Source organism: Suillus discolor (genome assembly GCF_016758755.1).
Source record: "Suillus discolor strain FC423 chromosome Unknown F5147scaffold_41, whole genome shotgun sequence".
Classification (NCBI taxonomy): Eukaryota; Fungi; Basidiomycota; class Agaricomycetes; order Boletales; family Suillaceae; genus Suillus; species Suillus discolor.
The window spans coordinates 165,249-178,135 of NW_024541288.1; the positions used below are offsets into that span (position 1 = coordinate 165,249).

The 12,887-nt window shown below is 47.5% G+C and overlaps 6 protein-coding genes across 6 annotated transcripts; 3 read left to right on the forward strand and 3 right to left on the reverse strand.

Moving 5' to 3' along the window:
- Positions 1-930: 930 nt before the first annotated feature.
- Positions 931-2,219, forward strand: F5147DRAFT_579959 (uncharacterized protein; the record flags this gene model as incomplete). Its single annotated transcript, XM_041431515.1, has 7 exons — positions 931-1,000; positions 1,056-1,174; positions 1,228-1,389; positions 1,463-1,538; positions 1,590-1,721; positions 1,772-1,956; positions 2,013-2,219. The coding sequence occupies 7 exons, from the start codon at positions 931-933 to the stop codon at positions 2,217-2,219; spliced, it is 951 nt and encodes a 316-aa protein (XP_041290871.1).
- Positions 2,220-2,711: 492 nt separating this feature from the next.
- On the reverse strand, positions 2,712-3,516 carry F5147DRAFT_266110 (uncharacterized protein). The gene is made up of 4 exons (XM_041428938.1): positions 3,407-3,516; positions 2,989-3,341; positions 2,859-2,939; positions 2,712-2,815 (listed from the first exon to the last, which is right to left on the reverse strand). The coding sequence occupies exons 2-3, from the start codon at positions 3,300-3,302 to the stop codon at positions 2,867-2,869; spliced, it is 387 nt and encodes a 128-aa protein (XP_041290872.1). The 5' UTR covers positions 3,303-3,341; positions 3,407-3,516; the 3' UTR covers positions 2,712-2,815; positions 2,859-2,866.
- A 442-nt stretch (positions 3,517-3,958) lies between these two features.
- Positions 3,959-6,157, forward strand: F5147DRAFT_746563 (putative halogenase; the record flags this gene model as incomplete). The annotated part of the gene is made up of 13 exons (XM_041439860.1): positions 3,959-3,976; positions 4,034-4,149; positions 4,209-4,305; positions 4,365-4,390; positions 4,413-4,426; positions 4,470-4,516; positions 4,563-4,899; positions 4,945-5,253; positions 5,301-5,454; positions 5,515-5,627; positions 5,679-5,731; positions 5,786-5,856; positions 5,920-6,157. The coding sequence occupies 13 exons, from the start codon at positions 3,959-3,961 to the stop codon at positions 6,155-6,157; spliced, it is 1,593 nt and encodes a 530-aa protein (XP_041290873.1).
- Positions 6,158-6,475: 318 nt separating this feature from the next.
- F5147DRAFT_704171 (uncharacterized protein) lies at positions 6,476-8,301 on the reverse strand. Its single transcript, XM_041437880.1, has 8 exons — positions 7,990-8,301; positions 7,647-7,765; positions 7,438-7,593; positions 7,324-7,393; positions 7,198-7,270; positions 7,130-7,149; positions 6,728-7,076; positions 6,476-6,678 (listed from the first exon to the last, which is right to left on the reverse strand). Exons 1-8 carry the CDS (start codon positions 8,081-8,083, stop codon positions 6,606-6,608), a joined length of 954 nt encoding a protein of 317 aa, XP_041290874.1. The 5' UTR covers positions 8,084-8,301; the 3' UTR covers positions 6,476-6,605.
- Positions 8,302-8,968: 667 nt separating this feature from the next.
- Positions 8,969-9,695, forward strand: F5147DRAFT_579968 (uncharacterized protein; the record flags this gene model as incomplete). The annotated part of the gene is made up of 2 exons (XM_041431516.1): positions 8,969-9,172; positions 9,249-9,695. The coding sequence occupies 2 exons, from the start codon at positions 8,969-8,971 to the stop codon at positions 9,693-9,695; spliced, it is 651 nt and encodes a 216-aa protein (XP_041290875.1).
- Positions 9,696-9,829: 134 nt separating this feature from the next.
- On the reverse strand, positions 9,830-12,574 carry F5147DRAFT_704179 (uncharacterized protein). The gene is made up of 10 exons (XM_041437881.1): positions 12,060-12,574; positions 11,732-12,008; positions 11,592-11,685; positions 11,308-11,531; positions 11,193-11,267; positions 10,742-11,152; positions 10,606-10,690; positions 10,349-10,553; positions 10,126-10,291; positions 9,830-10,064 (listed from the first exon to the last, which is right to left on the reverse strand). Exons 1-10 carry the CDS (start codon positions 12,150-12,152, stop codon positions 10,009-10,011), a joined length of 1,686 nt encoding a protein of 561 aa, XP_041290876.1. The 5' UTR covers positions 12,153-12,574; the 3' UTR covers positions 9,830-10,008.
- Between the last annotated feature and the right edge of the window lie 313 nt (positions 12,575-12,887).

A 12,887-nucleotide genomic window follows, 5' to 3' on the forward strand; every position in this document is an offset into this window, starting at 1 on the left:
GTTATCATAAACAGCTGTTGAAAAATATCGACTTTCAACCGTACCCTATAGCTACGGTTGCAACAATGATGCATCACAGGTGCGCTACTAATACTATCAACTTACGCCACGAACCTGATCTTGCATGTAATTCAGCATCCTCTTATCTCTCCACGACCTGACTACCCGGTGATCAACACACAAGCTACCTCGCGTTTCCCACGCAGCACCATTTGAAATCGGTGTATAATCTGGATGTTGTGAAGTTGAGAGGGATGATGGCACTGGCAGATGAAATTAAGTACGTCCCCCCAACTATTTCTTCTACATATTTGAGATTGATGGATACTCTTTTTCTATTCGCTATAGGAAGGGTGATCACTGCGTAGAAATGTGGGGAGATGAGTTGGATTCGATTCAGCGGTATTGGTAGGAAACATAGCGGCAGGATCCCCCTCCGCCTGCTACTGACTACTGATTAACGGGGAGATCAGGAATGCGCGGCACATAGCACTTAAGATTTCGACTTGCATATCTGGCATCAACCACCCGCCTTAAGCTTGAGCACTAGGCTTGCGCACACCTCATGGCACAATTTGCGTGATGAGCGGTTGCAGTATCCAATAGTATCGGTGACTGATCGCCACAGTTTCAAATATAGCATCATTCCAGTCACTGGGTGCATACTAGTACGAACGTGCAGATAACGCCCACGTACTACTCCCGCGATCAGGTTGGAAAGAGGCTCAATCCATCACAGTCGGCGTTACGTTCCAAGTCCAGTGAGAGGAATTGTTGATCAAATTCGCTGTGCACTGATGTGATTCATTATGACATATGAATTATAATTGGTAGATGACCTGCTGGTATTTAAAGGGCCTGAGCTGAACATCAAGCTGGGCAAGATACTCGCACCCTCGTCCTCGATATACCCCCAAGACTCCACTTGCTATGGCTTCGAGAGGCATACCGCTGGATACTGCTGCTATATTTTCAACCGCGATGGAAGGAATCTTATATGGTGCGTATCACAATGTATCTGTCCGTCCCATTCCCACTAAGCTAGGGTGTTTCAGGCTTTTCGGTGCTCATGTTTGTGGGTACCATGTGGGCATTGACACGCAAACGTCGTATGAAGGAGATTAATCGCACAAATACCGTGGTGGCATTCATGCTGCTGATCCTGAGTACCGCAGTAAGTTTCTCGCCTCTTGCGTCTGGTATCATCCGGTACTCAAATCTCCCGAGCACATGATAGTAGACATCATTCATCTCGAAGAGGGTCTGGTCACCTATCGCGACACATTTCCAGGGGGACCAGCGGCATTCTTTGCAGATGTTACCCAAATCACGTTTGTGGTCAAGAATATAATATATATTTTGCAAACAATGCTTGGCGATGGAATGGTGGTGGGTTCAATTTCTATCCGCCAGATTGAAGTTGCAACCCTTTTGGCTTATGAAATGTCTTTTCCGGCCAAAGATTTATCGTTGCTACGTCGTTTGGCAATCTGTGTGGGTCATTATTGTACCGAGTTTGTTGTGGCTAGGTATGACAGGTCAGATCACAAACATGCTCAGAAAGTCGTCCATCTGATGTCCCTGCAAAGTGGGTGGTTATGGTGCAGTCTACAGTATTTCAAAAGCGACTAGCGAGGCTGGAAACATCTTCGCCCCTGCAACTGGTCAATGGATCACGATCTTCTATGCCATGTCACTTGCAAGTAATTTATTGACTTCAGGTGAGCACACTTTTTCCTGAATACTTGAGACCCGAGACCAAGTTATTCAGGATTTCTGGCATATCGGATCTGGAGGATGGAACGTAATATATCTGCATTTCGCACTTCAAATAACTCCATGATGCCGATAGTGCGCGTACTTGCGGATGCCGCTATACTGTACTCTGTGACGCTCCTGTCGGCATTGGTATGTTTCGCCGAAGCGAACAATGGACAATATGTTGTACTAGACATGGTAATTTCCATTGTCGACTCCCTTTTATCGAAAATAACCAATCTTTGGCTACCTAGACTATGCCGATCATTTCTATTGCCTTTTACATGATTATTATCCGGGTGGCAATGAAGACAACAAGTTACAATAACACCTCGACTATCGGGATGGGTACCGAGACGGCACGAGAGATCCCACAACAATATCATATAAAGCGTATGCCAGTGGAGGTGCACATATCCCAGATCACGCACCAGGACCAAACCTCCAAATCAGCATACTGAAAAATTAGCTTTGATCATCAACGTTTGGTATCGTACTGCTTCTGGGTGCTATTTGTATTTAACTTGTTGGATATGACTACATGTTTCACTCGCCAGGCTATCGTCAATGGATCGTTGAAAATGATAAGACCTGAGTGGATCAGTACACGCACCAGTTCGGACCCTCAAGCTTCAAGTCCGTGCACTATTTTCCAAGACCTGGATCGTCTCCGGCAGTAACCCATGTGAAATTGCGAAACAACTCAAGGACCAACAGATCGTCATGATTGATCCTCGTGAGGTTTCCGTGGACCAAAAAGCGTCATTCCCACTGCTGTTGGGTTAAGTCTGGTTGACATCTTATGCCTGGCCAGGGCATAACTGAGCTTGTGGAACAAACCGGGCTCTCGGCAAGGCCGCTGCTCTCTCGAGTCATGTTTTATATCATGTTGCCCAGAGCGCTGCAGGGATGGATGCTTACATTGCTGGCACCATTTGCAATCGCATAATTTGCCCTTCTATCATTTACATGGCGCTCGATAGCGCTGCTGATGAACACTACTGTGTGCTACATGATGTTACTCGAAGATAGTACATACATTGAAAGACCTAGGTTTCTGTTCTGGGTTAGACTTGCGGATCAAAACAGAGAGCACGAACATGATTAATTATACGCGACAATGCGTCAGTACCTCCTCCACGTAGTCCGCCATGATCCTATGAGTCTGTTTGGAAGGATGCCTAAGAAAGCGTTACTTCAGATCGTGTGGAATATTCATACTGAACTTACCCGTCAAACCAACAGAAGTAATGTTCGGGGTCATCGCAGGTGTTGCCATCAATGAAGCATGCACCTGGGTTCGTGTACCCAAAAGCCTCATAGCCCGGATCAGATCCAAGCACCCCGTCCCAGATGGTCGCAAAATTGACAAAAGCCAGATTCAATGGAGGATCCTGAGAGCGGAATGCGACGAGACCATCAACAATTGATTGAAGCCACGCCTCCCCCCGTGCGTTATGAGTCCCGCGGCCGTATGCATCGGTAATGAGGAAGTTGCGGGCATTTGTAGGCGGAGAAGCAAGAAGAGCGATCTGGCTTAACATATCTTGCGCTGCTTCTGGTAGGTGGTATTAGAGCACTTACTGAATTTTTCAAAAAAGGAAGTTAAGAAATGTGTGAATTTACTGATCAGTGACTACATACACACCTAGCCGACACAAAGTTTTCTTGTGTTGATTTCGCCTGTTATCCGAGTCACTCGATTGGGGCTGACTTGCACGACTGACACGCTGTGTGACGATACCCAGGCGAAATCAACACAAGCGCCGAATTTTGGGTCATCTGCAAGTGTTGCCAGTCGGCTGGGTGGGTAAGTAGCCCCAAACTTGTTGTAGGAGAAATAATGCTTGGTCGTATTAGGCTGTATTAGGTCTGTGGCTGTCGGATGCCGGATGCCGGTGGCTCTCTTACACACCTGCCGATGGGTAGGAGTCTGGTACAGCATCTGCATTACATGCCATGCAGTACATGTCTACCGGCATTAGTACGTACCGTGACATGCATCCATTCTGATTGAATGACTTTTGACAGAACACCCACGCGTGGCGGCCAATTGACTTCCTCAGTCGAGATGGTTTAGCGGCTTCCTCGACGAGAATATTACTACGTTGCATTATTCAAGACATATACTAGTTTCCGAAGTGAATACCGTATATAAAGGTATGGCAACTTTCCCTTTCCTACAATCCCCTTTATAAAAATGGCCACTCGAACACTTGTAAGTGGCTGATATCGATTCTTCTGCTACAGTGAATTTGGCTGAGATACTAGCTAGCCAACTTCAACTCAAATACTCGTTGTCGGCGGCGGACCCGCCGGAAGCTACGCTGCTGCTGCCTTAGCTCGAGAAGGCTTTGAAGTCACTCTTCTCGAAGCTGCCAAGTTCCCTCGGTCAGCACATATGATACATGTCATCGGTATACGGAGTCGCTGATACATAGCTGTACCAGTTATCATATTGGCGAGAGCTTGCTCCCGTCGGTCCGCCCCTTCTTGGCATTTATTGATGCGGAAGAAACCCTGAAGAATTATGGATTCACAGTGAAGGTTTGGATAGTCTTCAATGCGTCCAGGTACATTAGTTTGAGACGTTCACCCTCTTATAGCCTGGTGCTGCAGTCAAACTGAACCAGTTCAAGCGAGAAGGATGTGAGCCATAGTCACTCTCGTACGTCGTACATCGTCATACTGATATCGATCGTCCATTCCAGATACAGATTTCATTGCGCTGAACCCAGACAATGGATCTTGGAACGTGGTATGTAATATATTGAAAATATGCTTACCGTCTCATCGTTTTGCAGATTCGATCGGAGTTTGACGATTTGCTATTTCAGCATGCTTCGAAGAGTGGCGCAAATGTGTTCGACAACATAAGAGTCACTGAATTTCAGTTCGAAGGCGAAAGACCTGTTTCAGCCAATTGGAAGGATGCCAGCACAGGAATCGAGGGCCGTATCTCTTTCAGCTACCTAGTCGATGCGTCTGGAAAGAACGGGATCATGTCCACAAAGTATCTCAAGAACAGACGCTATAACCAGGCTCTCAACAATGTCGCATGTTGGGGATACTGGGATGGAGCCGGAACCTACATGCCGGGTACCACTCGCCAGAATGCTATCTTTGTTGAAGCACTTGAAGGTATGAAAACAACTCAAAGGGTTTCAGTAAGCTCACTGTCTGCAGACGAGTCTGGATGGGCTTGGTTCATTCCCCTTCACGATGGATCCACATCTGTGGGAATTGTGATGGATCAAGAGTCAAGCAATCGTAAGAAGAAGGCTTCCCGTGCGGCCTCAGGAGGATCTGGCTCAAATCTTCTGGCTCATTACAAGCAAGAGTTTTTAAGCAATGCTCCTGGAGTCCTTAAGTTGATGGGAAACGCCACCCTTCGAAACGATGGTACACCGATGGCTGTGAAATCTGCAAGCGATTTTAGCTACTCGGCCCCCTCTTATGCTGGAGATCATTACCGACTGGCGGGGGATGCTGGAGGTATTTTTCTTGACATGTTGTGGCACTCGCGACTGACGATTAATAAGCGTTCATCGATCCATTCTTCTCCTCTGGCGTCCATTTGGCTTTGACAGGAGGACTTTCGGCTGCTATCACGATCTCTGCGTCGATCCGAGGACTCTGCAGCGAAGACGATGCCCAGCGTTGGCACACCTCAAAAATCGCCACCTCTTACACGAGGCATGTAAATTCGGTCATTGGAGTGATAGCAACTAAGATTTAATGCAATGTATGCCACAGGTTCCTTCTTGTCGTCCTGGGCACCTACAAACAGATCAGAAATCAATCTATGCTGGTGATGAGTGATGTGGATGAGGACAATTTTGACAGAGCCTTTGATCTCATCAGGCCGGGTGAGGGTCAATGTCTTTTCTATTACTACAAATTCTGATACTCGAGTGCAGTGATACAAGGAACAGCAGATGTTGGTAAGGCCTTGACAGAAGACGAACTCCAGGTGCGTACTACGTTCTGCGACTATCTTCTATGATATCCTCATTCCGATTAACAGAAAACCATGGACTTTTGTAGTCATATATTCGCACCAGCCAATCCCGAGATGCATTCTGCAGTGAATGCTAGGTGAGGGTCTATCGACGTCTATCGTTTGCTCAACTAAATTATCTCATACTAAACTTTGAATAGATTGGATCCTTCTCTAACATCCCCAGACGCACCCGTCATGACAGAGAGCGACATCGATCGCGTGCTTGGAGATGCTGATGAGGAAGCCAAGATCGTTTTGAGCAAGATCAACGCGTGGAAGCCCATCAACACAATGTACAACCCCACGGAGAACTTCGCTGTGGAGGAACATTTTGGTTTCAAAGCTGTTTTAGAACGAGGTAGATTGGGTTTGGTGACTAGCCAGACGGAGTCCTGATAGACATATCGCTTACTCGACCACGATGGCTGTAGAATTCATCTATGTAAACAGTTTGTGTTATGAAATTGTCAAACAGCTCAAGAACCAACATATCGTTATGGTTGATCACCGTGAGGGTTCCATGCACTAAAAAGCGTCATTCCCCCTGCTGTTGGGTTAAGTCTGGATGACCTGCCATGCCTGGCCAAGGCGTAACTGAGCTTGTGAAAAACGGCTTCGGCAAAGCCGCTGCTCTCTCGAGTTATGATATTCTAGTGTGCTGCTGGCACCACTTGCAATCGCATAGCTTGCCCTTCTATCAATTACATGGCGCTTGATAGCGCTGCTGATGAACACTACTGTGTGCTACATGATGTTACTCGAAGATAGTACATACATTGAAAGATCTGAGTTTCTGTTCTTGGTTGGACTTGCGGATCAAAACAGAGAGCACGAACATGATTAATTATACGCGACAATGCGTCAGTACCTCCTCCACGTAGTCCGCCATGATCCTATGAGTCTGTTTGGAAGGATGTCTAAGAAAGCGTTACTTCAGATCGTGTGGAACATTCATACTGAACTTACCCGTCGAACCAACAGAAGTAATGTTCGGGGTCATCGCAGGTGTTGCCATCAATGAAGCATGCACCTGGGTTCGTGTACCCAAAAGCCTCATAGCCCGGATCAGATCCAAGCACCCCGTCCCAGATGGTCGCAAAATTGACAAAAGCCAGATTCAATGGAGGATCCTGAGAGCGGAATGCGACGAGACCATCAACAATTGATTGAAGCCACGCCTCCCCCCGTGCGTTATGAGTCCCGCGGCCGTATGCATCGGTAATGAGGAAGTTGCGGGCATTTGTAGGCGGAGAAGCAAGAAGAGCAATCTGGCCTAACATATCTTGCGCTGCTTCTGGTAGGTGGTTTCCGTCCACTGGAATATAGTGTCAATCTCGTTGATTTGGATTCATGATTTCAAGTCAGTACCAAAGGAGTCCCCCCAGTCGCTACGGCACGGAGTTAGATCGGGACTGCATACGTACTGCAACACTCACTTAATTCCAAAGAATACCGCATACAGAGTGGTCTCAGGATCCAAGTTATTGGATTGGTTTATGAATGTTGTTGCTAAAGTGGCAAGTATTCACAAAAGCTTCACCGTGAGTGAGGAGGGAGCACACTCTGCATGATAAAGTCCCGAGGATATGGGTTGCTAGGCCATAAGCTGATGTTTGTAACAGCGCTTGACCACTACAAGACGTCAAGATAAGAATTGATTGTGAGATAGAACATACGGCATAATCCATGACCCGGGCGCCAATGCCACTGGCAATGCCCTCGACCCAAACGGGTCCGTTGGTCGAACGACCACCTGCGAAGACATCTGGTGGTATCATCACGGCCGGTTCGAGAGGGCTACCGTCATGTCTCCCGCCATCGGTGAATGAGTCCTGCGTGATTTCATCAGCCAAGCTGAAACCTCGAGGGGAAAACACCTACGAACGCCAAACGCAACGATGGTATTATATTGAGGAAGATTTAAACCAGCGTTGAAGTCCGATGCTGTGCCAGACAGTGGACCGCATCGAGGACTAACAGCAAGATGAATACCATCATTGGGATCTTGCCGTCCCAAGACAGAGCCAAGTTTTAGCTTCTGCCAATATCACCGACAAGATGAGAAAGTGAAACTGCGTGGAAAGCCAGCAAGCCAGGCCATGAAAACCTATAACTGCCTCTGGAGAACAGTCCATCATAACTTGAAGACTTTGGTCCAGGAGACGCTCATGACAGTAAAACATTGCACTGAAGCTGCGGAAAGGAGACGGAGGGAAAAGAAGGCTCACCGATCGAAGGTAAAAGGAAGGTCAAAAGGATCTGAAATAAGAGCCCCAACACCCCATAAAGTGCAGATATTGGGAACAACAGGACGCTGTACATTATTTGTTGTGCTGCTCGGCGGCGGTAGTTCGTAGTAAGGATGGTGGGAGTATTGATGAAGAGACGCCGGCCGCTCTCAGTCGGACAGCAAATGATGCTTCAAGTTGGACGCTGACTGGATTCGGTTGTAATCAGGTGCGTTTTTAGCGCTGCCAACTTCCGTTTTAGAACTCAACATGACCGACGGTGTCTCACATATGAGGGAGTTACTTCACTGTTCAGTGAGAACCTCTGCCAAAGTAGAGGTTAATAAGTAAGACGAATTCTAGGAGAAAATCGACAAGTCACAGAACCGTTTCCTTGCATTCCCTTGAGTGGCGCCTTGGTACGCAGATATCGTAGGCTTCACGAGGGTAGGGCGAAGTTAAGCCAACAGGGCTCGGACGTTTTGTGTGCTTACATCATCGCCATGAAATTGGTTCAGGTGACTACAGATTCGGACTCAACTCAGGAATCAGCCGCTGCCCAGCTCGCGCTCATTGAAGCTTCTAGTAGAGTCTGGACTTGGTTCTTTGGTCTGTTTTAGGCAGAAAGCTACGCACAAGCCACGCTGAAGCCTGCAGGAGCTCCACTCACGTTGCAGGTGGTACGTTAATTATGCTTCTATCAGCTGGTATCGACCTCGAGCTCTCTGATCGATATCACAGACGCCCATGTCAGCTGGCACGTTAGCTAATACCATCACCGAACACCTGCATTGCGCATTGCAGCGTGTTGCAACGTGTGGTGACAAGGCAACAATATATGACTAAAATGATTCTCTACTCGGCCGCACCTGTCTTCCTTCCCTCCCAGACTATTACAACTTCAAGGCAGCCTTTATAATACTAGGTGCGTTACGTTGGATACAGGCAATCGATAAGATGCGACCTCTAAGCACAGATAATGAGCCGCTCTCAACTGAAGATCCTCTCCCAATTGGCATCGTCGCCTAACGATGTGGCGTCAGGTCTTGCGCAATGCATGGAGGCCTTACGTCTCGTTTCCTCACTGCCAAGATCATCGCCTATCATGGTCGAGTATTCGGGTATGAAGGGTTCCATAACCAAGGCGTTTGGAAGGGAGCATCTCTCACGGGTGCCGTTCAGGGTGAGTCTCGTCTTGTTTCTCGTGACTCACTCTTCTCCCGAGTCCTATTCTCCCCAATGCTAATCGATTCATGCAGACTGTATATGGGCTTGTCAAAGCCTCCATGGAGCTCCCTGACGACTCGCGTATCATGTATGCTGCATTCTATCGTGAAGATGGGACAGTTGATCCCGCAAAGGTACTCATCGATGAAGACTCATGGAAAGAGCTTGTACCATATGTGCATACATTGCACATCGAGGACGATCGTCAAGCGAATTCGGTATTCACCGTACAAGCCTTGTCATCACCAACTTTGCAGAGCACAAGGTCGTCTCCCTCCCCAAGTCCAGCGATGGCTTCCCCAACACGGAGTTTGAATAGCAACGCAAACACTTTCATCCCCAGTAAAAATATAGTGACATTCAAATCGCAGGATGGAACAAAGCTTAACCTACAAGCTCTCAGAAAGGGGATGATCTCCCCAGCATGTATGTCATATCTTTCATTTGAGGTCGCACAGGAAGTTCATGTCAACCCCTAGAACCATTGTGGTTATCGATGAGTCTAGCAGACACGTAATATTACAATATTAGGTTGTATGTACATGACAAAAACTTGCAGAATAGTGTATGGCACGATCCGTGTGGGATCAAGAATGAGATGAGACATCTAGTGTTTGTGAGAAAAGGTTTATACACTCTAGCGAAAGGATAAGAAAATCACTAAGTACCGTACAGGGTATTCAAGAAGGGGTATTACTATTACACAAGGGCATCCCGGATGAGTAATGATACATTAGGACTTGTTTATGAAAAAAGGTTTATACACGGTAGCCAAAGTATCGGAAAATTGAATCATTGAGTACCAAAGTCGAGAAGGGTTAATACAGTTTCTAATCTTGTCCGCAGTGCTGTTATGATGACATACCATTAACGACATGTCTTATCTCCAAGAAGAAAACAAAGACGTACCGAGTACAGGACAATGGTCCGCAATGTCTCTTAATACACCTAACATCGTCCTTAGGGCCTGCACAAGTCCTTCTCCGCGTACAGGGAATTGAGTTGGCCAGGCCTTTATGGCACGTAAACGTGTGATTTCCGCATGAATCACGAAGGAAGCTTTTATCCATATTATCTGGGAAGCAAAAACTGTCAAGAACTAAATACTAAAAGCTCTGCAATCACAACTTACGAGAACAGGGTCAAAATACTGCAGTGTATTTACGTTCACGCACTGTAGGGCACGCGCGATGAGCACTGCCGCGGTGACGATTTCGGGATTCGATAAGGTATAGGATTCACGGAAGGGGCTGTGCAACCGGATGGTAGCGAGAGATAGAAGGGATTGTATGCAAACTGAGCGGGGATAAGCAAGATGAGGTAACGAAGGAGTAAGACTCAATCGCGAGGACTGATGGTGACGCTTCAGTTGTCAAAGATGGATTAGACGGAATGGATGCTCGTAGGTGTTGTATGAGTGCGTCGAGTGACGCAAATTGTGCTCGGAATGAATGTGTTTCTTGGACCTGTGAATCTGAAATGAAAGGATGTTAGATCAAGAAAATTGTGTGCCGACTATACCTACCTGATATGTGTTGCTCAACTAAATTGTTCACCTCGTCAAGGAGCACAGCTGCTTTTGCGTGAAAGGCAAGTGCAGAGTCGAAGTCTCCCTTTTCATTCTGTCCATCAACAAGGAACTGTTGTACGGTGTCCACTTGAAGTCCGATTTCCTGCCCACGGCTTGTGAGGTGGATATCTTGATCGAAAGAGTCAACCTCCCGCATTTTTCTAGGCCAAGGGACAGATACCCTAATAGATCTACCGATGCTAGGCGGAACCCCCAGCACGGCGGACACACTCTTGTCCCAAGTGAAGACGTTCCAGAATGCATGTATGGCTTCTGTCTGCTCAATATCATCGACTAGATTCGGAAGGGTGGTCCCGAATATATCGAATTCCATAGACTGCATATCTGCAGGTGTATTTTGCTCTCCTTCAGGAAGAAGAATGAAGTCGGAATGCCAGAACAAGACTGGCGGCCGCGCCTGAATGGTACTTCGCCTCGACTGTTCGTCCGACCCGGAACAGGTAGTATGTAAGGAGGACTTCTGTTTGTAGTAACATTCAGCAAATCTCGAGTGCTCGCACTGCAGGAAGGGATGATATCAGCCAGTTGACGCAAACATCTTGATAGCACTGTCTGCTCGAAGGCTGATTGTTTTGTATTCGTGATGTGGAGACATAATAGAATAATGGCGTTTTGCAGCGCAATCGGAATACCACGGGAAGAAGCAGTCACGAGCGTGTTGCGCACGCGCGGGACATGGAGGAAAAACCCAAGTTCGTCCGCGTAAGGCAAGATCTTGTCCAAACTGTTTGCAAAATCACAGTCAGTAGACCATATGGACAAACATACAGGATCGCTAGCTTACGATTCTAGTACAATTTGTATTGGAGGCTCTTCTTGAACCCACCAGCCGCCCGAGCTGAAATCACCCCATGTGCTTTGAGCACTGGAACTCGACGCTAGAAAACGATGAGACAGTGTGGTTATGGGCTTGTAAATACTTACACGCTCCAGGACTTGGTGCAGAAATATGAGAAGGCTGTAAACCAAATGGGACAGAATAGCCTTGTGGGACGTCGAACAATGAGTAAGGATTGTGTAGCGCAACTGCAGGCGTAGTGTGCTCGGGATGCTCGAGTTCTTGTATTCGAGTTTGAAGACGTGCAATTTCTTGTTCCAGCATGTGTGTCCGAGACCGGCCCTGGCCATCCGTGTATTCACAGTCGGCGGGCCTGTTACCACGGACGCATTGACCACACGTCGGTCGGGCACCATCGCACCTCTAGTAAGACAAGTGAGCAAGTTTCAGATAACGCAGGTTGCATCTACGGACGACTTTTCGACGTCTGCATGCAATGCACGCTTTGCCGCGTTGAAGGCCTCCGAGTGGATGTAGAGTACTGCTTGAACCAGATGCCATAGTCATTGAAGATAGCGGAGGAAGTCCGTGTGGTACCGAGGTTGCATTGGGATGCTTTGCGTACCGTAGTTATATACATGTCGGTGAAGACGTCACTCCCGCATTTGAAGTCTCCGGTTCCGCTTAGTAGTGTTGACGGCGGTGCGGGGCTCGGTGACTAAGCCTACTAGTTGCTTGCAAACGTTGTGGCAGTGCCGCATAGTCATTTAGAGTCGGATGGTTTGTGAGCAGACGACCGCGACTGGTCAACATGATCCAACCGTGAGATGACAAAGATCCAACTGTGACTTAGCTGATGCTCCTTCCATAACATGTGAGGAGATACCGCGTACGGTGATAAACAGTGACTGGTTGCCGCTGTGTCGGGGAGTCCCGGTTCGTGGGTTCGTGGGTTCAATCGATTGCCGAGTAGCCGGGTCGAAGAATAGCTTCATTCGCTAAACCGACCGTCCCAACGTTTAACGTTATAACGTTGTACGGGCACTCGCAGGTACCGCCGCGCCGGCAGTTACGATCATGGTGAATGGTTTACACAGGCTACCTGCGATATTCCTGGACTTTGTTTGAACAAGGGTTAACTTTCCAATCATGAAACTTTAAAGTGAACAGAACGCACCTCCAGACTCGAGCGTCGGATGCAGTATGACCACCGAGTAATTACTCCATCTCTCTGTATCTTGTCCGTCCAACCACACGTATGTGATCTACATTTGCCTGCTCTTCCTTCAGTGGTGGATGAAA